A 25,819-nucleotide genomic window follows, 5' to 3' on the forward strand; every position below is an offset into this window, starting at 1 on the left:
AAAGCGATAGCTTCTGGTAAGTAAGACAGACAACTACACAAACAGTACGGAGTAGACTGATCAGACAGCCTGCTTGCTTTAAACTGCTTGACTGCTCCAGAACAATGTGAGTGTGGTTCATGGGCGTGGACGTTGTATGGAACACTCAAATTTCCAGACTCGAGCCCTATGCCACAGTGTAAGAAAGAGTCCACGCGTCATACAACATTCTAAGTATTTCTCCCAACTGCGAATCCAAGTGAAGGTCAACTTCTTCCAAGTTATTTCTGATTCGATGTAGCTTATTAGCCTCCTTTATTTCTATAAACTCGAAAGCTATAATTTTTCAAATCAACCCTTCCGGAAGTGCTGATTCGAAACTCTTTGTACCTTGAACTATTAACATTACAAACATGAACACAGATAAGGCGTTCTTATATTAAGTAATAAATATGTTGCTGCAATTTCAGACCTATACGTTAAACCAAAGCAGTGTATAATCTGTAACGTTTTACTGTTTTTGTATTAGAAATAAGCAGCTTTCCTAATAACTTGTAAAATACTGAAAAATAATTAAACAAAATTCTCAGGGGGATATTTCCTTACATAAATACATATACAGTTAAGATTTCAGATTTGTAGCTTTTGTATTTTGATGACACCAAAAATTACGAAATAAACTCGATTTTCTCGTAATCTATCAATTGTACCGGGTTGAAATTCAGGATACTTTAATTTGGCTTATGTTCGAACATGTTGCATTACTTTTTTGTATGTGGTATTTACCTATAAATTTGTGATGTGCTGTTGCACATTTTATTGCCAATGGTGAGCTGCTTTCACATACAAAGGCATCTGGCTCCTCTCTCTGTGCGTCATACTGTTAGTGCGCTACGAACACACTTGTCGCACAGACAGTGACAGAACATTTTGCTCACATCGTCGCCAACGCTAGCTAGGTTACATCTTAAAAGTTTGCTACAGAGAAATAGAGAAACAGGGTGATTGCTACTCTTACCGCTAGCTCGCCTACTTCGCGAGAATACGCTCACTTAAAGATTGCAGCTTTAGTTTGAATTTTCTAGTTTAGTAACTGAAGGTCGCGCATTTAAGAGTGTAAAATCCAGCCTATCTAACGTTGGGATAATTTAAATAATTCATCATTCATGACACACAATGGCCTGTACTCAATTATCGTGCAAGGAAATGCAGTAGCGTGCGCCCTAGATCAGAGGAGGATGGGGAGTGGGATGAATTTGAATTACTGAAAGCCTAACTGCAATTACGACTAAAATGAACATTTATTGAGTATGTTAATGAAGACCCTTATGAACGTAATAAAATGTGTCGATTGCTGGTGCCTCATATACATTAAGTTCCATACACGAAAAATCTTGGACCTTCCTTCCGTGTCCGCTACTAAATTTGTAGTTTATGTGGCGAATATAATCAAAGGAAGGGTTAACCATACAAGCAATTAACATCCATATGCAGTTGATGAGGTTTACATTGAGGACAAAAGAGGGGAACAAAGGTCATCCTACACGATTACACATGGATAGCAACAAGATGCTGCTCCCTCCATTTCAACACACACAATGAATAAGTAAAATTATCATTGAAATATACAGACGAAGCTCAAAACATAAACTAAAAACATATTTAACTTAAATACACCGTGTAAGAGAAAGATTATGAAAGCTAGAGCACAAAAAGTTCTTAAACCAGTACACGAGGAGGTGGTGGTAACGAACCGAGGTAACTACCGAACAAATAGGAATTTCAGAAAAAATTCCAGAAAAAATTAATCTACCGCAAAAGTAAGAAGATGTAAGAGCTGAAAGCCCCTAAACATGAAAACTAACACGGGCTTGTAATGAACAAAGGCAAGTACCTAACAATAGAAGCTACAGAATAAATCGGATTGCAAAATCAATGGTCAAAATCAAAGTGCCGTGATATAAAGTACTCGCACTCGTGGTTAGAAAAATGAGAAGCTGACTGAACTGAATCTTACCTATTCAACATACCTTCACTTGTCCGAATGAATAGTTGAATCGAACTATAGCCTACGAAACCACATAAATTTCAACGGATTCAACACTCACGGTATTAGAGTAAAATTCGTTACGCACAGTAATACATAATAAGGCCATAAGAGAAAAGCGTTAGCACTTCAGCTAGACTGAAAACTTACACAGATTCAAACATTGACTAGACCATCGAGGAGGAGCTGTTACAAGCTACCGATCTTACGAAGCTCCCAGCGGACAGTGAAGAGCGAAACCGAGGTTTCCCCCTCCAACGGAAATGCCTGGAGAGCAGGCATATTCTATTGTGCCAGCCCACACAAAAGGTTCTACCAGGATAAACATAAAACTCTTTGCTACCCACCAAGCATCTACAACAGCTGGCCAGACTGTAACAGTAACAGACTTCTCTACTCCGACGGTTATGCACATAGAATTAAATAACGACACAGACACAGACACACATTCATTCCTGTTATTATTCCAGGAGGGAAAGAAAAGGACAGATTCAGTGGAATATGACACTGAGACACTGTAAAGATAAGTATGGGGCTCAAGTGAAGTAGCAAAGCTTAATGGACTTTGCACAAGTGCACCTGAATAGGTCATTAGCAGACAAGTTTAGTATAATAAACGAAAACTGAGTAAACTGTGGCTGATAAGAACCCACTCAGCTACTCGTTGTACCGTAACTGTGGTGTCAGAGATATTGAGACGAGGTCACTGTAACAAAAATCTCATGAAGCGGCTCAATAAACTCCCATGACACTTACCATGGTTTCAGAGTGACTGTTGAGAGGGTGGCTGGAACTTGGTTTTACCAATTACGATGCTTACAGCTATCCTTTCCTTACAAGGAACTGGATTCAGCGTTGTCTATAGCGCATAACAGGACTCTCGGTTTCGACAAAATCTGTTATTATACATAGCTGCACCTTACAAGGAATGCAAAGGATATTCCCCTCCAACTTTTTATCTTAATAAGGACACATGACAGTTCTCCAACTGACGGGGAGAAGCTATTTTAACTCTCCTACTTATGATGGGAAAAAAAGAGTTGTGGCCCAAGTGACTATAATAGCCTTGCCAAAAACAGCTGCATGGGAAACACCTTGCTGCAGTTGGTGAGCTGCTGTTCGACTTCGGGTACTAGACTCCAAGCTTCTCATCAACGGCTTCCGGCGTCGGTTCAGGAGGTATCAATGCACTGTTGATAATCTTTATCTGTTGGAGTCTTTCCTAGCCAAGAGGCCCCTAAAAGGCATCGAGAAAGTCTTTGCTACTGTTTGGAGGTACAATTTACTTAAACAGATCCACATGAGAGTATGGAGAGGATGTCTCCCTATTTTTTACAGTCCTTCCTCTTCTGCCTCATTATTTTATACAAGAGTCTGGAGGCAGTGTGTAACACCATGGCTCTAATGCTCTACTGATTTAGTTTGCCTTTATTTCATTTAATGTTACATCATTGAGCTTCTGTAAATTTGTTTGTTTGAATCGATAACATAGAATTGTATACTACTTTCTTTGTACAAACTTTGATATCATGGTTTGGTTCAATGTAAAGTAATGTATCTGTAATTTAAATGCTTTGACCCATTTGGAGGGAACAAAACTTACTGTATATGATTGTAATTTTGTGTGAATAAATTTTTGTAGACATGTTAATATGTGCAAATGTTCTGTGTTATTCAATGCATTTGGTTACTGTTATGTAAATTGCTGATCCTCACTTAGGGCTCTTAGTATTCTGTGTATAAGAGGTGTAGTGGTTCCCCTCGGGAACGGAACTGTGTAGCGCGCGCAAATTGTGGTTGGCCTAGGTGGAAAAGGTGGAACTGATAGTTAGTCGTGAACAAGCTACGAGCAGTCGGAGATGAGCTACGAGTCCGTGCACTGCCATGTAAAAGACGTATATGGTGCTGGTTCCGAGAGAGGTTTTTCCTGCCACTTTCTAAGGCCTCGGATGGATGGATAAATAGCCGGAACTATTCTGGAATTTGTATCTATCTTCGCCACCAAGAAATGATAGAGTCCAGCAATTCTGCCTGCAATTCCACCTACCAACATGCAGTTGCCACCACATCGCGCAATCATTGCAACGTAACACTATAATGATGTACAGTGAAGGAACAGCTTAATGGATGTGTTAGTGTGCTCAAATATAAGGTAAATTTTATCTGAATTTATGTACCTACCTTGATTTTTCTCCTCATCATAACACCTCTCAGGGTCCTCTCCGTTTGAACTAAAGTGATTACCGAGTGTCCTTATTGAAAGTACATTAAAACCCAGTTTTCTAATGGATGCCCTTTGAACCTAGTAAAGAGAAAGTTAAAGTTAATGTGGCAAGAGAGTGAGTTAAAGTTAATGGTGCTTGCTGAAATAATTTTCCTAGTAAAACTGATTATTAATGTGTTGTTGCCAACTTCAAATTAAAATTTCTTAAGACTAAGGCTTATTAAGTTTTGCTTAGTAAATGATCACATTACTACCTGTTGTTAATCGCAGAAAGTGAGTCAGTATCTTACATAAATGTTAATTTTATGTCTCACGGTAGTAAAAGTAGAAAACTGCATAGTAGGAAATTATATGTTCATGATTACTAAGTGTTTGTCTCTCTTGTGTGCATATTAACAGTATAAAGACCACTCAGTTAGTGTAAGCCCTGAAAGTGATAGTGTTTTTCTGTACGTGTTATAATTTTGCAAATAGTTTTTGTACTGCTCCAGTTGTTAACTTCAATCTTAAAACATATGTGTGTCAGAGTTCATTGCACTCGCGTGTGGCCAAGTCTAGGTTGTGTTTGTCCGTTATAGTTACTTATACCTACTTTCTTAAGCGAGAATGTTAATCATTCTCTTGCCTAGTTAGGCTGGCGACCATTTTCTTTATCCGTTGAACAGTGCAGATAGGCAAAATTTTGTTTGGTACTGTTCAAATATTTACGTAATTCTGACTTTCATTTCCGATAAGCCACTTCCGTTAGGTACAACACGGTCAACGCAACAAAATTCCTCTCAGAGGGTAACACTGCTATGTTGCTTTATACCATAATTGCTTTTACAAAATAGTTTTATGTTACAACCTGCTTCTAGCATTGAGGTTATGGTGCAGTAGTAACAGCGGACAGGAGTGTTATAAGTGTAACTGTAGAGATCTACTACCCTCTACAGTGGATGGTGGCCGCCTCGCGCAGCTGGGAGTAATGGCTCCGGGTCGCAAAGTGTGAGGAATGGACGGACTCCATTGACGCTTCCTTCATTCGGATGGCGCAGAGTTCTGATTCTCCACGGGTTAGTGGCGGGGAGAACTGGAACCGGAGTGGGGTTTTCGCGCGCTGAGTCGCTCTGGCGGTGACTCGAGCGTCCAGCGTGGCCTGACCGAGTGTTTCCTGGGGAGTGGCTACTGTGATCCGCACACACCTGGGTTTGCTGATGACTGGTTCTTTGAAATGGGTCAGGGCGTTTATGTTGGTTGTGCAATGCTTGTCTGATGTACAGTCTCATCTTGTAAGCGCGTTTTCACTGTGACTGTCTTTTCAAACATTGCTGCAGGTGGCCGTTCCCTGGTTCAGTTCCCTAATGTAAAGTGAATCCACCGTGTTAAGCATTGGTGGTGGGCAGCTACTCTCACCGTATGCTGTTCTTTCACCGCCCTTTCCCGGTTGGTGTGGCTGTTGGTTGCCTGTCCGGCCGTTATGGCTTGGACTTATACAGAAGTGCGTTGTATAGTTAAACAAGGCTACATGAGCGAGGCTCTCAGATTTTGTTAATGTCGTTTAGTGAAGTTGGCTGTACTGCTGTCTAACATAGGGGAGTCGGTAGTCTTGTAAGGATTTAAGAGCAGTTATTTCCTTTCCGATTGGTGTTTTAAGTATCCGCCTTAGAAGGTTAAATATTATCTCGCTAATGTATTATTAATATGTAGTATAGTGTTGTCTTCAAGTCAAAATTTGGCCTGCAGTGTGCCAGTTTCATTCTTGTCATAAGTTACGGATTTTGCCCTGTGTGGGCCATATACATCCGTCGTTAGCTTGCTTACAGCTCTATACACATTTGTTTCTTTTTGGGGGGGGGGGGGTGTTAATACTTGTTCCCATGGACCAGTATTTTGTCGTAGTGAGGCCCTTGTGCCGTGCTGTGAGATTTACTGTTATTAGTATTGCTCTGGTTGTTCCCTACGTTTGTTTGTGGCGTGGCCGCGCCCGCTGACGCTTGTGTCCAGTCCGCTCTGGACCGCCCCCGTTTCCGTCCAGTGCCTAGAGGGAAAAAAAAGAAGGGAAGGGGAAGTACTTGATGCAGTGTCCTGTACATGAAGGTTTATGTTTGAGCGGTATCTGTTCCATTATCGGTCACTCCTGGCCAATGTCAGTGTGTTATAGACATGGTTCCATTTGGGATTTACGGCCAATAATCTATTTAGCGGCGCTGTGACATGTGTTTCGTCTGGAAGCGAGGGCCGTGGTGTGCCATTTGGTAGGGCCACGGGTTGCATTTATGTTTGTCTATCGTAGTATACCGCGTCTAGCGCTATTCAAGATCGGTACAAAAAATGAAGGACTGTAGGATCCGTTCAAAATATTCAGAAGAATAGACGACTGACGGCGAGGACTCCTGAAACTATAGACGGAATTCACATGGACATAACGAGAAGTCCCAATAAATCAGTAAGGAGGTTAGCGCGACAGGTTGGTTTATCTCGCGCATAGCGTCATTGTGTACTAAAACATACGAAATTAAAAGCCTATCGTGTGAATGTGGTGCAAGGGATGAAATTAAGGATCAGGAAAAAAAGAGTTCATTATCGTCACTGGCTGTTAGCATCATTTGCTAACGGTTTCTTGGACGCCTTCCTTTACTTATTGTAAGCCAGTGTGAAACGTTCAGGGACACAGAACGTCATTAATTAAGAGAGATACATACTTCTCAATTTTTAACTATTTACAAACTGATTTATCACTAGCTTTTGTCATTATTATTGTGTGGGGCAAGATCATTAATTATTTGAGCCCTACTGTTTAAGTTCGGCTTTGTTATTACTATTGTTTTCCACCGAAATTTTTTCGCTATTTTAAAAATAATTTGCCTAAGACTTGGTCATTGTTATTGTTTGGGGTGAAGCTATTTAAAAACTATTTTTTTAAGATTTTGTTTTTATTATTGTGTGGGGTAAAATCATTAATTATTTGGCCTGTGCTTACTAAGTGCAGGTTTATCATTATTATTGTTACAGGATAATTTTTTTAACTATTTAAAATCTAATGTTATTGATAAGGCTTCGTATTTGCTATTGTGGGATAGAATCATTAACTATGATCTATGGAGATAGCCGGCCGCGGTGGCCGTGCGGTTCTGGCGCTGCAGTAGTTCTAAGTTCTAGGGGACTTATGACCTAAGATGTTGAGTCCCATAGTGCTCAGAGCCATTTGAACCATCTATGGAGATAACCTTAGCTATTTAAAAGGGCTGATTGTGTGAACACCTTGTTACTAATTATTTTAAGGTTTAATATCTGTAGTCGAAATTCCATTGTCTCAAAGGTACACTATCACTCAAAAGTTTTCGTACGCCCTGAATGTAAGATAAAAAAAGCTAGTTACCGGAATTAGCTATATTGTTTCCCCAGTGTCACGCTCAATATAACGTTTAAGAGTAGTGTTACAAGTTTTTTTAAAAGGAAATAGTTCAAAACACAAGTTTCCGTTGTTGCGCTGTTCAGTTTCCAAGCATTTAATGCCGCAAATTTTGTATTGTGGAGGCATAATACAACTTTTCCTCAATCTATGGTGTTCATAGGACGTCAACAATACTGTAAACACGGTTACAGGTAAGAAAGGGGCGTGTAATTATGCACTAGATATCAAAGAGTGAACTTCAGTCAGCGCTCAGCGTAAACATCGATAGTCGGATGTAGAAAGGAGCTTTCAAATGATAAACGTTCTGCAATTCTCTGGGATGTGTCCATTATAGACACATCAAAAAAAGTTTTGCATCACCCCGGTTCCTAGGAACTCCTGAAGATAGATGTTGATTGTGGATATTGTATCACAGACACAGTCCCTTTAACTTTTCAGAGATGACATTAAACCCGCCCAAAGATGTAAACAACCATGCGTGAGCAGCGCCTATTAGACGAGGGTATCTAACAGCAGATTAAGTACCAGTCATTCCACCAGGAAGGAAGAACATGGCTCGTGTTGTCTGTAGTCCATCGTCTCAGAGTGAACCAAAGCGATATTGTTCGGACATGGAGGAACTGTCGATGACATGCTTCGCACAGGAAGGGTTACTACTGCAGTGGATGACCGCTACTTACGTATGATAGCTCGGAGGAACCCTGACAGCAACACCATCATTCTGAATAATGCTTTTCGTACAGCCACAGAACATGTGTTGCGACTCATGTGGTGTCACCGCCAGACACCACACTTGCTAGGTGGTAGCTTTAAATCGGCCGCGGTCCATTAGTACATGTCGGACCCGCGTGTCGCCACTGTCAGTGATCGCAGACCGAGCGCCACCACACGGCAGGTCTCGAGAGACGGACTAGCACTCGCCCCAGTTGTACGGACGACGTAGCTAGCGATGCACACTGACGAAGCCTCGCTCATTTGCAGAGCCGATAGTTAGCCTTTAGCTAAGTCAATGGCTACGACCTAGCAAGGCGCCATTAGCATTACATAGCTTGTATCTAAAGAGTCTCACTTGTATCGTCAAGAGCGATGTACCACAAGGATGGATTAAAGTTAAGTATTCCAGGAGCTACGTACTTTTCTTTATAGCATTCATTACGTATCCTGTTTCAGACCTATCTACTAGCCTGCTTGAGTTAACGCGTGCCTTTCGGCTACTTCCGAGTGGCGTGGCTGTCTTGTTACGCCACAACACTCAAACTATGCGCAGTAGGCTGTATGATGCGCAACTTCACTCCCGACGTCCATGGTGAGGTCCATCTTTGCAACCACGATACCATGCAGCGCGTACAGATGAGCCCAACAACAAGCCGAATAGACCGTTCGGGATTCGCATAACGTTCTCTTCACCGATGAGTGGCGCTTATGCTTCATCCATATAATCGTTGGAGAAGTGCTTGGAGGCAACCCGGTCAGGCTGAATGCCTTAGACACACTGTCCAGCGAGTGCACCAAGGTGGAGGTTCCCTGCTGTTTTGGGGTGGCATTATGTGGGGCCGACGTACGTCACTGGTGGTCATGGAAAGCGCCGTAACGGCTGTACGATGCCTGAATGCCATCCTGCGACCGATAGTGCAACAAAATTGGCAGAATATTGGAGAGGCATTCGATTTCATGGACGAAAATTCATGCCCTCATAGTGCACATCTAGTGAATGACTTCCTTCAGGATAACGACATCGCTTGTCTAGAGTGGACAGCATGTTCTCCAGACATGAGCTCTATCGAACATGCCTGTGATAGATTGAAAAGGGCTGTTTATGGACGACGTAACCAACCAACCACTCTGAGGGATCTGCGCCGAATCACCGTTGAGGAGTGGGACAATCAGGACTGACAGTGCCTTCATTAACTTGTGGATAGTATGTGCCGACGAATATAGGCATGCACCAATGCAAGAGGGCGTGCTCCTGGGTATTAGAGGTACCGGTGTGCAGAGCAATCTGGACCACCACCTCTGAAGGTCTCGTTGTATGTTGGTAATACATGCAATGTGTGGTTTTCATGAGCTATAGAAAGGGCATAAATGATGTTTATGTTGTCCTCTATTCCAATTTTCTGTACAGATTCCACAACTCTCAGAACCGAGGTGATACAAAACGTTTTCGTTGTTTGTACCTTGCAGAGGCATGCAGATACTAGCCAGAATACGTACCGACCTCGAAAGGGTAAGCTAAAAGTCACATCAAAAAGTGTTGGCAAATATATAGCAGTCACAAGTAAAAGTTATCGCTTCAAACCAGCGCCAGTTTTAGCAACAGAACTCAACCCCATAGGAAAAAGCCGGTGAGTGTAAGTACTGTGAAAACACGTCTTCAGGAAGTGAACTTTGACGGGCGTGTGGCGGCTAAGAAACAGTTACTGTCGGCTGTTAATAGGCAGAAGAAGCTATACTAGGCAAGACAACATGAAAGCCGCACAGCAGATCAGTGGAAAAATATACTTTTCACTTATGAATCTAAATTTGAGGTCTTTGGCACAAAGCGACGCAAGTTTGTTCGCCGATTGCCGTGTGTACGAATGTTACACCAAGGTGTATCTCCAACATTAAAGCATGGAAGAGGTTCCCTCGTGTTCAGGGGATGTTTTGGAGGCGGTAAGATTGGTGAACTTATACAAATAAACGGAACAATGAAAAACGAGGATTACCATCGCATTTTACAGTATCTCGCAAAGCCATGTGGAAGACATTTGATTGCCATGGGATTCGTCCTACAGCAATATAACGACCATAAAGACACTTCAAAACTGTGTAAAGTGTCGTATCTAGCAAACTTAGAAAAAAAAGAAGGAACTGAAAAACATGATCTGGCCGTCCCAATCCCCTAACTGCTTTGGGATCACTTGGGTAAAGCAGTTCAATCAAGGCTTATTACCAACGTTCGTCACCTCTGGACCTGACTGCAAGAGGAATGGCAGCTTATCACCGAGGACACCCTGATGAAGCTGACAGCAAGAATGCCTTGCGGATGCAGAGCAGTTATTAAAGCCAAAGGAGACTACTTCGAGGAGAGAATAAAATTTGACTTCATGTATTTAGTTTCAGCTAAAGATTTTTCGAAATCTGGCTTATGAGTGTTTCTAACATTTCTGGTTCCAATTTGCGTTTGTTCAAAAACTTTTGAGCGACAGTGTAGAAATTTTTTTTTACTGTTTAAAGCTGCTTTCTGATAAATGGAAAGGATGTTTGTTAATTGTAATCTGATTTAAAAGTCACTGTGTGTAATTATGAATATTGCTGTCCTTGCAGGTTAACCTGGTGCAGCTTTACACTCCACAGCCACTCGTGCTGCACCTTGCGCCTTTTTTACCCAAAGAGGCAGATTAACTCACTTATGGATACACAGACACTCACTGGTATAGAACATTTAACTATAATAACAGTTCGTTCTTCTTCAAGCTACAGAACTTACGAAAGTATACCTACCAATTACTGTTTTCATTTTTTCTTCCCAAGAAAATGAAAACCCACTCAAATCGAAAGGAGTGCAGCAGCATTTATTACGATAACTACGGTAAAATGCTAATTTTTCGAAACAAAGCCTCCAGGGAGCAGTCGGGTACTGCTCTGTCGCTGGGGATGGCTAATAGCGTCACAAAGTACATGCGAGTTAAAGTTTTTGTGAAACTTTTTATGGACGTCACTTGTGTGACGCCACTGAAAACTGGGTGTTCATACACGCAACTACGGCGCTGCTACAGTGTGCCACTAGCCGTGCCGTCACGTCAGCTTCGTGTGTGAACGTGGTTTTAATGTGTGTGAACAGCAGTTAGCGACCACCCCCATTACTACAGCACCCACTCACCCTGCCTCTCAACCCCACTGCTACTCACCTTTGCTCTCATGATCCGTCAGTTACCTCTGCAGTAACGTCAAGTGTAGTGTCCATCAAAGGAGGTTATTTCCATCGAAGTGCCTAATCGTGACATACAGTTAACTCGAAATTTATATTGTACTCTTCTAGTGCGTACACAAGACCCAGGAAAAGAATAAGAAACATCAAGGTAAGTGAGACAACGCAGTCTTGTGTTTGAAACTAGTACGATAACCTCAGTGTGTTCCCAGGAAACTTTACATGACTCAGAACAAAATACGTCTCGCTGAATAATTAAACAACCTTCTAGAATACTGATGACTATATTTATTCTTATCCACATTGTAAAAATAAAGAACCTCTCGTCTGTAATGTCCCACAATGCTGGTTGTGTTTCCTTCGTGCAGCTAATGTCGCAGCATAATTGACGAGGTAGAAAATCGCATATGCTGATTGAATTTTGACGCCATATGCGTTGCACTAGCTCCATTATTGTTCACAACGATTTTTTTTCGAAACACAATTTGTTTTCATCCACTGTCGATTTTCACCAATGATTTCTTGCTGCGACCTGCGTAATTCGAAGCCATGTCATGTATCGCTGAACTTACTGCGACACAATGTGCTCCAGTAATTACTTGTTCAGAGATTCTGGCATCTTTCAGTTGAATCTCTCCTTCTGAAATGAACTCAAAATATTATAACTGGCAGTCATAAGGACGTCGCTTATGCTGGGAACATCTACAGTAATTGAAATATCGAAATTCCTAGAGGAATTGTAACTTTATGTTTAGATATCGTGTACTTGTGCTTCCATTAGTGGCCTCTTTGATATTCCAAAGCAATTAGATTATAACTTTACGTTGTATACTTAACAAAGTATCTCAGGCTGCACTATATCATGAGCAGAGAACAAAAGATTCTTATGTAATGTGTATGTGCAACCATCATCGACGGAACCAATTTCCGTTACTGATATGCGAACACTTCGACGAAGTGACGGAGAAAGCAATCAATTACGCTAATGGAGCGCTCTTCATGGATCATTTCTCACCATGAGCGCTTTATAAGGGGCTGCTCTGACAGTGCATCACATGTGGGGTTCAGCTACTAACGCTGAATATTCACCAGTAGCTTACGCGGGATAATTCAGTGAATTTACGAATGCTGGATGATAGTAAAGAAAGAAATGCGCAAAAAGATTGATAGGTGAATAATTTGTAGGACGACAACTTGTTTAAAATGTCTCGTAACTGGTTTTACGTTGTAGTCGAACCGTTACATACACTGTGGCAAATAGCCGGGCTCATGCCTTCCAAACGACTGGATGAGTGTCTGCAAGAATCGTCAGCGGTATGTAAACGATTACTAGCAGCTTCCAATCCTTGGTTCCTTTTAATGATTGCCGCTCTAGTGTTAGACCTCTATACACTGCACGAGATATACCAACAACTGTCAAAAGTTACAGTTTTCATCGATGTAACAGTGAGGATAGTCATTCGTTCTAAAGTATTATGGGCTCTAGCAAAGAGCAGCACGTTTATGCTAAAGGACATGAGACAGTTTCTAGAAGTACTTAAATATTTTGACGGGCACGTACTCCAGAAGAGGGGTAAAAGAGAGAAGAAAATAGGGGTAGTTTTAACCTGCATTTCCGCACTTCTAATAATAGCAGACTGTTTTTCGGTCTTTTGTTATCTTCGGCGGTATCCTGATCATTCGAGAATGCCTCTGTGGATCCTGTACGCCATATATGGACTTGTGAACAGCATTGTGACCTTGAATATCAACATTCTAATCCTGGAGCTGTGGGCAAGACTGTGTGCGTTTAACAACAGTATTGTCAAGGCATTTGCCTCCTGTGGCGATCAACAGCTGTCAAAAATACTTCTGGGCTGCGTTCGGCCGACTCGCACCTGCTGCCCTGCCAAACTGGACCGCCTGCGGCAGGCGCACGCCGTCCTGCACCGCGCCTCAGAGCTGTTGATGCGTCAGCACGGTGTCACCATGGCCCTCGAGGTAGCGGGTGCTTTCTCCGCTCTCATATACTGCTCGTACGAAGTTCTGGTGCTGTTCGTGGCGCCGGAAAGGAGCCGAGGCACAGTAATCAGTGGTTCGGCGTCGGTGTCCTTGATGTGGATGACGTCACACCTGCTGAGCCTCGTCGCCCTGGTGCTGTCCTGTTCGGCGACAGCGGACGAGGCAGAGCGCACCACAGTTCTGGTGGTGAGGGCGGCAGCGCTGACGGGCTGCGGAGCTCCGTGGCCGGAGGTGGACGATCTGATGCGGCAGGTGGTGGCCACTCCACGGGTCGCCTTCACAGCTGCCGGCTTTTTTACGATCGACCGAACGCTGCTGGTGTCCGCCCTCTGCGCTACGGTCACGTACCTAGTCATACTGGGCGAGATCTCTCTGAGTTGAACGGTCAAGGAGTAACGAATTGGTACGAGACATCGATTCAAAATTTTTTAATCTACCTTTTACTTTCAGAGACAACCACTACTCGTAGCTTCGCTACAGCCTTCTGCAATGGGCAAACTGGTGTTTCTCGTTCTTCAGCTAGCGGAAGAAGGTTTTTTTTTGTGAGTAAATGTAAGCTGTAAGTTATATTTAATGGTATCGATTTCATATTTTTTAAGTGATTGTATGCTATAAGATATTTCAAGCATGTTCAGCTATCTATAACACAATGATTAAACTTTATTTTGAACTCATCAACATGATACTATGAGTCAGGAAGAAGTTTTGGAAGTAGCACCAGCATTTCGCCACTTCCACAAGTCGGAAGTCTATTTTTTGCATTGCACTTTACAATTACCATTACTTCACTTTTTCCCTGTCAATTAAATCGTTAATTTGTTAGGAGAGACACAGTCTAAAACCCTATGATACCGAAAATGTACATGCTTTTGAAGTGTTTGGTGCCCGTGTTATTAAATTAATGATGTAAATACACAAAGCTGCAACCAGTCACCTTTTTGAATAGTTCTTTATTATTCCATGAACCGGTAATGGAACCTTCTCAGGCTCATCTTCAGATGGTTTTCTGGAAGTTACATCACTATTTCTAGCACAATGCTGGTGCTAGCTTGAGACAGTATGGACGGCTTTTCTCTGTAGTGTCCACCTGTCTGCTTCCATTTTGATGGCCAGCTGGTGCATCACACTGTTACAAAAAATGGTTCAAATGGCTCTAAGCACTATGGGACTTAACATCTTAGGTCATCAGTTCCATAGACTTAGAACTACTCAAACCTAACTAACCTAAGGACATCACACACATCCATGCCCGAGGCAGGATTCGAACCTGCGACCGTAGCAGCGGGGTGGATCCGGACTGAAGCACCTAAAACCGCTCAGCCACCACGGCCGGCCACACTGTTACATAATCTGTAAAAATTTACACTGTGATCGCTAAACATTGCCAGCAGCCAGCATGTGCTATACAACTTTTGTATAGCACATGGTGGATGCTGACAAAGTTTCACTATCACCGTGTAAATTTTTACAGATTGTGTACCAGTGTGTGAGGTGATGTACTAACTGGCCATCAATATGGAAGCAAACAGATGGATACTAACAGAGAAAAGCCGTCCATGCTGTCGCAAGCCGGTACCCAGCATTATGATAGAAATAGTGATGTAACTTCCAGAAGACGATCTGGAGCTGAACCTGAAAAGGTTCGAAAACCGGTTCCTGGAATAATAAATAATTGTTCAAAAAAGTGACTGGCTGCAGTTTTGTGTATTTACATTTAATTAGTGGTCACGGGTTCTAAAATATCCGTAATAGACAAGCATAAAATTAATAGTATATTTTGATAATCCATACATCGGGATTTAAATTTTCATGTCTGTATAGATAACATCGACATTGTAACAACCAGAGGTACTTGAAATGTAGTTAATGTCTGGTGTTCTGTAGAAGGACCTTTGTTGTCTGTTTTGGGCTTAATTTGCATCGTTGCTATTTTACATTTTCTGCAGCTTTGACAGAAGAACTAATTCTCAGTTGTACCTAACTAGTAAATAAATGAGGTACTATGGGAAGAAGAGAATTTTAGAGACATTCTAACATGAGTTCACATATGACAAGAAGCTGAATAACACGCCTCGTAGTTTTCTTCTAAACCAACCATTACTTCCAGGATGAATGCTGCTAGGTGCAAACTGTTCCTGACGTCTTATATTTTATTTTTATGTGTGAAATAAAACGTAAGAAAAATGGGTTTGCTCTTAAGTGAGTGTCAGAATGAAAATATTTCCAGATTTGTTACTTCTGTTTCATCTTGAAGTATATAATTCATCAGGCAATTCACTATCCGTTGAATATCATACGTGAGCCCACAATTTTCTGCGATGTCTGCTAATGTGTTCAGTCTTTAATAACAAGTTTCTGGACACGTGACAATGGTGTCATATTGTTACACAGACAAACAGGTCGATAGCTGTTGTAGATGGCCTTCATCAGGCTAACGTTAGTTTTTAAGTACTAACCAATATATTAACATAAAAACTGCTATCCATGAAGAACGTCAGTCTTCACCTCCGCTCTCGTCATTCCATCAAAAACAAACTATGTTCTCGATAACTAATTCCAAGTAACACTACATAAGATTTGAATGAACAATGGTCCATTAACAAATACATAAACTAGATGAAGGACCTTGCCACGGAGCTCGAAACATTGGTCTGTATAACAATATATCGATGGGATCTTATACCCGAAAAAGATTTACTGACGTTAACAGAGGACGAAGATATGTTTGCCAGAGGACATGTTAGCAAGTTTATTAGCTTGAAATTACAACTGAAGGATCGAATTGATTTCAAATGCTGAAGAACAAATAAACATCTTCCTAATTTCACATGGTAATCTCCTAATAGTCCTGTCCAGTGCAAGTTAAGAGATACCAAAAAAGTACAAAAATGTTTCAGAACAGGAGGATGACACATTGCAGCAGTGTGGTCTTTTGTACGTGCTCACTCTACTTGTGCTCACGTACTACGATAAGCTTCACAAATCAGCTCCTTGATCTTGGGCGAAGAAAAATGAAAATCAGTCAAGAAATGCTGTAAAAATACTGCATTGCACAGGTCCCTAAACTGCACACTGTTCATTATTAAGCTGCTGTAAGTTTGTTGTACACATCAGGTCTGCCTTCACTAGCAAATTAAGGTAAGCTCTTTGAAAAATAACTGAATAGTATTTTGTATTAAAGTATCACTCGTACTAAGTCTTTACTAAACAATCAGTTAACGTTTCGAACTCACAGTTTTTCACAGTTCATGAATTCCTTTTGTGATTCAGTTACCTCAAATTGCACACTCTCACTAATGTCCAGTTCCCATATCGAACCAATCATTCTCAAATTAGAAACCGCAACTGAAACAGTTTGTGTGTGGTCTAAATATTCATACAGTACACAATAATTAGATTTGCTCGAAAACTATTACATTATTATATAATTCCTTTTTCCACAATAAGCTGATGTCTCTAGACAAAGACTGTGTAACACTCCATGCAGTATTATAACTTGTAGGAAGAAGAAAAATTTTGTGTTTAGCTAACAAATTCTCAGTTGGATCATCCTGATCTTTTATTAACGGTCATATGCTCTTTATTCTGTCGTCTGTCACAGTACTGCTCGCATACCAACATGACTGAAAATTGCAGCAAAATTCTGAGAACAATGAAAGGTATACCCTTTCTCTATGACCCCTAGATCACGAATCGTCGAGAATAAGTCCGTACAGTCAATCCGAATTATGCAGATTGCGGGACAGTGCACTTTTTCTGACTACCTGAGACACACTACGGATAATTACCATCGTTGCTTCTCTCGTGTAATCAGGTACTTTCCCTGTCTAACTAATCATAATCCTTTAATTATTTTTAGTATTCTAGCACTATGTTCTCATAGAAAGCGAGACAGACTTTAAAGAAGATTCTATTTGCATGTGTGAAGGACTAAAGTAAAGATGTTTTTTCGTCAATACAAATACCGACTATTTTATAAAACGCGTTTCATATACTGTACAACTTGATTGCACAATATTGTGTACACATTAGTACATTCTTAATTCCTTTCAGTTTTAAAATTAAATCTTCATATGTACTACTCATTCACTCCATGACACATTCCCAGAGTATAGTAACTGTATCTTGAGGATCTCTTCAGAATGGATCTATGGGACAGAAAATACACTTAATTTAATCTAATCAAAAACATATTAAACTGGAAAGAATGTTCGAAAATTTATATGGCATAGGCATATTTTTGTTGTTAAAAAGCTATTTTATCAACATTTTACAATGTGCTGTTTACCTAGATACCTGTTAATATCAATATGCAAGGTGATACTAGTGTGTGAGACAGCTACATTTTGTGAAACTGAAAATTCCAAGATTTACGTAAATTTATATATATCAACAACCACTAAAATTATCGCTTGACACTTGGGTGATATATTTGTGTTATCTGGAAGTGTCAAATGAATTTTTATTACATTTGGGATACTGGATTGTTTGATTTAGTGACTCGAGGACTGCTCACAAGGCGACATGCGATATGGCGTCTTTATAGCATGAGGCTTTGTCCTCTCTAGCAGCATCTCTATTCAGTGTACACACAGGCTATCCTAAAGCCTTTTAAGAAGTAAAATCGCTATGCTAACACCATCAAAATTTTAACCTATGTGAGGTAAAGGTATCTGCACTGCATAATTATATTTTGTGGAAGTGCAACATCCAAATTATTTATTTTCAGGATGTGCAGAGTGTGACACATCACATGTATTGCTCATAAGAGATCTGAAAACTGAACTCTTTACCTTGTACATTAAAGTATTAATTGCTGCTAATAAATAATTATAAAGTTAAAATTTTATAACAGTCGATTTTTTATCATAAATATGCTTGATATTTTAGATGAGTAATAGATGAATTAGATACATACCCAATATCATCCGAAATTGTAAAGAACATATATCTGAAGAATTCAATTCACATTTGCGTTTTTATATTTACCATCCAATTGTAAATTTTACTTTTATCAAATGTTTAAAAAGTTAGCATAATTTGTCCAAATACTATTCAGGTTTCCACTTTTATACTCAAATTTCTTTGTTATGTGGTGCTGGATTTGTTACATAAATTATTGTTCAGTATACAATAAAATTTTTGCTTCAATATTTAGCTGGACACTTTAATCTGATGTAGTAGTTTATTTTATTAACTATGTGGCAAAACCACTTACAGATATTTATATGATGATTGATGATCAAATATTTGGCATTACTGGTTTCTATATCTGGAAGTAGTTGATGATGTATATTCAGAAAAAGTTTTTATGTTGTGCAGTCAGTTTTTCTTGAAAAACTGTCACTGATACCCCTTGAGAAATAGTGTTTTTCTGCATATCGTGCCAACTTTTAATAGCACACTGATTTGCATATTCTGTTTAGATCTAGAGGGAAATAACTGCTATCAGCAGTAAATCCACAAATTTAATGTTTCCAAGACACAGCCATTTCTAACAAGATTATATTGTATTGATGATGATTATTGTATCATAAACAGGTTTGTAAGCACATGCATTAGTAATTTACAGATACATTATTTGATATATTTGAAGAAAAAAGCCTTTTTGTATTTGCAAACCAGAAATTCTTTGGTAACTGATCATTCCCAATTATTGATTTTTCCTCAGAAATACATATACTTTTGTTCATACTGTGTTGGAATATTTATTGAGTTTGGAGTGAAGTATATGGGGTTATCCTTGTGTGTCGAATATTTATAAAGATCTCAGTTACAGAATTTCGTTACTCAGACAAGCTCAGCTACAGTTTTTTCTCATTAAGTAAGAAACAATTTTTCTGATGTGCCTTGAGCGTATTTACGAATTTTTCATGATTTATTGGCAGAATTTTCTCTAGTTGTGTGAAATGACCCATAAACAGCACAGAAATTTATTGATTTTGCAACACATAAGTAGTCTAGGAAACTTATTTTTGTCAATCCCGGTTTTAGAATTGCAGTAACTCAAGATAAGATGTGTGTTAGCTGTATCTGGTTAGTGAAACTGTGTGCTATGGCCATGGCTACCAGACCACACCAAAATCGTGAAAAAATACATACCGGAGGTCCATTGTTGGCTATAATTATCGTACGGCAGCGAAACTTGGTAGGTATTCTAATGTATTACTAATAAACTGATTTAAGCTTGAAAAAAATTAGTTCCAATTTTTGCCATCAGATGCAATCTGGTATCGTACAGCATCTCGTCGACGTCTCCAGTATTCATAATGAATAAATTGTGTAACCAACGCTTAATAATAACATCTACATTATGTCTTTCTCACTTGTTTGACCTTTCCTGCCCATGTGCTCTCCCAATCCATTACATATGGAAACATTTCTATACATATTTCCTGCATTCACAGTGTCAGATTTGCGCCTGGTGGAAAAATCGGAACTATCTTTTGTAGAGTAGTTCGGTTCCGCATTATTGTATTAGAATATCTACTAACTTTCGTTGCCATACGATAATTAAAGCCCACACTGGACCTCTTTGAGTATCTGCACTTTAATCATAACCATCAGGTATTTAGAAGGGCTGACATAAACTACGTGATTGTTGCAATTTTCACTGTGCGTTTTGTTTCTCTGTGGAGTATATTTATTTTACACACATGAGTGACGAAGCTAGCTGTGAAAGTACACAGAAAAGTAATAAGCTTATTACTATAACGCAGGACAAATTTTACACTGCCCATTGTTCAAAAATTTTATTGCATGTCCATGGTAACAACAAACCCTCAACATCGCCCCTTTCCATGCTCAAACCTCAACCAGTTTCAGTACGGAGATCATGACCCACCAGGTTTATTTAATTTAAAAATATAAAATGTCTTGGGAAAACATGATTCCATTATCAAGCTCTTAAAATGTAATGCTATCAGGCAAAATTTAAAATTAGAATAAAAAATAAATTTGTTCCTTAAAGGTGTCGTTTTAAATTAAATAAATCATCCATTTGTACAGGTAATGTGTAATAAAATTTATATTGATACCGTGATACTGTTGTACTATGGCTTCACCACAGATAACCTTAATCTGTCGTTGCATAACGATGTCTAGTAAGTGTCTTACCTCTTTATTGTGTTTCGTATTGTAATTGCAGACATTTTAAAATGGTCACAGGCCGAAACTGACCAGTAATATTATTGCGTAAGTTCGGGTGAGACTACGCTTCTGGTAAGAGTTCGCTGTGGCATTTCTTCACGTTGACAACACTGACAAACAACGAAGAACTATATTCACTGGTTGGTTTTATAGCGACATCATCAGATGTAATTTTCAAGAGCTCCGCCAGATTTATTGGTTGTAGCAGGCAAATATAAGTTATTGGTTCAAATTGTGTAATCTTTAATTTGCATGTCGAAAGCAATAAGCACTATCTAGGTATTCAATGGAAAATAAAATTATTTGCCAAAAGAATCACCGTTCCATGAGGAGCAAACCATGGCTCGACATACAACTGAACCAAACAGTGACTGTCATTTGTGATATTTTTTTCATCGTGTGCCGCATCGCTTAAGAGTACGTTGTGAGATAGCGGGATAAACTAGGCACGTACTATTAAACCCACTGCCGGCCGGAGTGGCCGTGTGGTTCTAGGCGCTACAGTCTGGAACCGCGAGACCGCTGCGCCCGCAGGTTCGCATCCTGCCTCGGGCATGGATGTGTGTGATGTCCTTAGGTTAGTTAGGTTTAAGTAGTTCTAAGTTCTAGGGGACCGATGACCTCAGAAGTTGAGTCCCATAGTGCTCAGAGCCATTTGAACCATTTGAAACCCACTCTTCGTTTCGAGCGGTTGCTAATTCAGGAAGACCCATTAGGCAGACAGATGTGACTGCTTTGTTTCGAGATGGGTATTCTATAGTAGCCGCAATCCAAACAACTGAGAAATCCTTCGAGTCACCGAGAATATTCCGTTCAGTCGCCAGGAAAAAAACCAAGAACGTGACACGAATGAAGTTCGGAGGACTGATGTACGAAAAGGTGTGGGCGCATCCACTATTTATCCACTTCCAAAATATGATCGACCCACAAAAAAGATGAAAGTGGCCAAAACGTCCGAGATTTTGTCTGGGTCAGCGTACAAAAAGGCATTGTCAGAAAGCAAGCTAAACCAGACGAGCCCAAGAAGAGACAAAATACCAGTACAAACAACGCAGCATCTCTAGGGCTAATCTGGACTTAACCGCGCCACAGTCTTCAGGAGCAAGTAGATCTAAATTGCTCAGGATATGGTGACGTCTACAACAAGCCTTTCACAGAAGATTGGATTAAATATAATTGCTCCCAGTGGTGGCATGAAGAATTCACAGGCTATGAAGGACAGGGTAAATTTTCTTGTGATTTATGTTAGTGCTTACTCTTTGACTATAAGTCGTATACTCTGACCAGACCATGCGTCTAAGATTACGTACGAACGAGCAGTGTCGTAGATTAACCTTTGTGTTAAAAGTTCGGCAGCTGTAACTGATATATATCGTTTTCAAATAAACCAACAATAATTTCTTATACGAAAAGTTCTTTTAACCTTTTCATGTACTCTTTCCAGACTTTCTCCTAAATATACGTAATACAATAAACGTAGGTTGCATATTAGAATTCACAGCCCACGGTGGTACTTTAAAGATAGTTTCATCATTCCTCATGTGCATGAGACACCCTGGATTGACATGATTCGTAGAACACACCTGTCCCACTTCATCGATTTTCAAAATGAGTTGGACTATATTCCCCAGAAAACTTCATAGAGTGTAGACTACATTGGTGCGCGGTATGTCAAAGCCATCTTTAAATGTCATGTGGTAAACTTGTGTTCGGTATTTCATGTTTTTCATTGTCAGGAGAATAAACGCGATTTGGTGCTGATTTGTTGTAATTCTTTCCGTAATTACCTTTCTGATAAAACAATTTTAAAAGTAAAGATTTCACTCAGAAAACCCTGGATTGACATGAAAACATGATTCGTAGGACACACCTGTCCCACTTCATCGATTTTCAACATGAGTCAGCTTAAACAATTTTGATAGTGAAAGTGTATTATTCATCACAAAGGAGGGCAGTTTTTGACCTTTTATTCATCAAACAACCATTAAATGCTTAAGATACTTTAGAGTAATGGCGTGTAAGTTAATTTTCATTGGAAAACGTTAGAAATGTGATATTTATCAAACATTTATAAGTAAATGGGCCAGCTGCTGAGGCAGTAAATGGCGAAGATACATAAATAAAACTTAAAACTTTTGGAAGGCATCGTTTCCCACAGTAATGAAGAGTTCGATGGTGGAAGTTTTGGTGAAAAGGTAATTTTTTACACTTTCTGCTATGCCATGGCATTTTATTATTTTATTCGTGACGATTACAACTTAATTAAAAGAGCCGCGCTCTCTGAAGCTCCTCCACCCGCACTGCAGGGCAAGCCAAGCAAGATCCATCTTAATTCTGCCATCTGCTATTTCGAAAACACTGCACATATTTTCATAACTGTTTTGGGATATAAATAATTTATTTTCCGGTTAAAATGTGCAATAGTATTCTCAGGTAATGTTCAGTGGCGTTTACAAGAAGAAATCCCGAAGATCACCTACCTTTAGTGAATCTGTTTTTTCTGTTTAATGAGTAATGTAGAGAAGATAGGGACACGTTGGCCCACATTTTTTTTTTTCAAATTTTTCCAGCTTGTATTTTAAATGTTTTCATTGATCTCCTTATGCGTAAACTCTGGTACATTGTTTCAACACATTTGCAGCTAAGTAATTCAGGCTTCTCACTCTCTGTCCATTCATTAAACAACATTTTTTTTAGTACATTAATACCACCTGGGCTAATGTACCCAGCCATGGAGCAAGTTAGCTCAGCAGTTGAGGTAAGTTGGCCCATACGATTTTATTATTTAATTTAGTTACAACACTCGTTATTTTTTGGAAATATATCGACTTCGATACTCACAATTTATTTTAATACAAATCTCCACTATTTTGTGACATAACCTACTGTCATAAATGGTATTATCATTGCTACAGTAACAGTATGACAGAAAATACGTCCAAAATTTTTATAAGCCTTTGTCTGATTGCCCGATAGGATGTTCTCAATTCAAATGTTCATAATAAAGTTCTTTCACGTCATTTTCAGCTCCTGATAAATGTGCATTGAGTCCACTCATCACCTGGACTGCTGTGAGAAAACGTTATAAGACACGTAATACAGAGCATCTTCATCTTTTTCATTCTAAAGAAACTTCTTAGGAATGCCTGTCTTTTTTTTTTACTGTGCCCCATTTGCGTTTCATGATGTGATTTAGCTTGACCACGGGCACTTTTTTTTAGAAACAGGTTTTTACACAGAACATCTATATTTCCCTTCAAGCGTTTTCTTTTCTGTTATGAGATGCTTGTTGTTCGCGTTCTGTCACGACTAATATGGTAGTTGCTTCATAAACATTGCCCCCTTTAGTTTTCTTATCATAATTTAAAACAAAACGGCAGAACATCGCTGCGTTCGAAGATACACTTAGATTTGGTAAGTGAAACATGTTTTTCAGTGTTCCATAAGCCATAATTTCAAATTTTATTAAATTGTCTTATTCCACTACCTGAATACAAGTTATCGGTTTTGGGAGAGAAAAAAGAGAAAGAAATGAAACATCGCGTAGATGTTACGAGTTTAAAATCAATGCAGAACACAGTTTACTGACGTAAAGATTGCGCTGCGTATGATCTAGACCTTGATTACCATGGACCTGTTAAAGTTAGTAAGACTACTTTTTGAATTATTTCGTGACACCTTTAGCTGAACTCTCTTTATTTGATGTACGGTTGTACAATTTGGGCCTTAGGCCATTTTTAAGTATTTTATGGACGAATCTTTGATGGTCTATTATGCCATGTAGATTCTTGTTTCTATGACTGCATGTAATCGTCACATAAGAAATTAGAAATAGCTTTTCGCTGTTTTAGGAGTATGTAACTCAAAAGTAAAGTGCTCCTAAAATAATGCAAAACTATTTCATACATGTAGTTGTCACAAAATAAACTAGAAATAGTTTTTCGCTACTTTAGGAGCTCGTTACTCAGAAATGACGTGCACCTAGAATAGCGCAAAATTCTTTCTAATATTTTTTGACAACTGCATGAAATCATACAAGGAAGGACATACATGGCATAATAGACTGGTAACGACAAAATTTACAGTTGATGTGATGAATGGCAGCTAGCCCTAGATGTGGAAAAATGTAAGTTAATGCGGAAGAGTAGGATGAACAAACCTGTAATGTTCGCATATAGTATTACTGGTATCCTGCTTGACACAGTCGTTTGCGTATCTGGGGCTAACGTTGCAAAACGATATGAGATGGAACGAGCACGTGAAAACTGTGGTAGGGAAGGCAAATGGTCGAATTCGGTTTTTTCGGAGAATTTAGGAAAGAGTGGTTCACCTGTAAAGGAGACCGCATATAGGACGCGTGTGCGACCTATTCTTGAGTGCGGCTCGAATGTTTGGGATCCGTACCTGGTCGGATTGAACGAAGGCATCGAAGCAGTTCAGAGAAGGGCAACTAGATTTGCTATCGGTAGGTTCCAACAAAACGTAAGCGTTACGGAGATGCTTCGGGAACTGAAATGGGAATTCCTGGAGGGAAGGCGGCGTTCTTTTCGGGAAAGACTACTGAGAAAATTTAGAGAACCGTCATTTGGAGCTGACTGCCGAACGATTCTGCCGCCGCCAACATACTAGAGATGGGTCGTCCGCGAACTAACGGGTCCAAAGGAATGGTTCACCAAGATGAACGGAACGAGCGAGGAACAAATTGTAAGGAGCGGTCTATTCATAGTTAAGGGGAACGGCAAACGGTCAGTCTCGTTCCCGCAACGGCAAGTCGGCCGGTGTCGTTCCAGCCTCTGCCCCGTTCCCGTCTGTCTCGGTCTCGGTCTCGCTCGGCCGTACTCGTCCTTCGTGTGGCCACTCGTCGCAGTTCCACTGCCGGCTGCTCATAGTTCAGTATCGAGTTGTTGTTCGTTTCGTTCGCTGCGCACGCTCATTCTAGATCAGTTTGAAACCTGTTTTGAACTCTGAACTTCTGGTTCCTTTCGTATTCTATTCAGCGTCCATGACCGGTTATTAAAATGTATTTTATAATTAAGTAAATTACAAAAAAAATTACGTGGTATGTAATACATACATTTTTTCACGTAACAAAACGGCATATGAGCTAACTTC

General features: G+C 39.9%; 1 protein-coding gene across 1 annotated transcript; it reads left to right on the plus strand.

Moving 5' to 3' along the window:
• Positions 1 to 13,243: 13,243 nt before the first annotated feature.
• LOC126235447 (putative gustatory receptor 2a) lies at positions 13,244 to 13,939 on the plus strand. Its single transcript, XM_049944170.1, has one exon. The coding sequence runs from the start codon at positions 13,244 to 13,246 to the stop codon at positions 13,937 to 13,939; it is 696 nt and encodes a 231-aa protein (XP_049800127.1).
• The last annotated feature ends 11,880 nt before the right edge of the window (positions 13,940 to 25,819 follow it).

Source organism: Schistocerca nitens, chromosome 2, assembly GCF_023898315.1.
Source record: "Schistocerca nitens isolate TAMUIC-IGC-003100 chromosome 2, iqSchNite1.1, whole genome shotgun sequence".
NCBI classification, from domain to species: Eukaryota; Metazoa; Arthropoda; class Insecta; order Orthoptera; family Acrididae; genus Schistocerca; species Schistocerca nitens.

Coding starts and splice junctions, on each gene's coding strand:
- LOC126235447 (XM_049944170.1), top strand. CDS start 13,244: ATGCCTCTGTGGATCCTGTACGCCATATATGGACTTGTGAACAGCATT.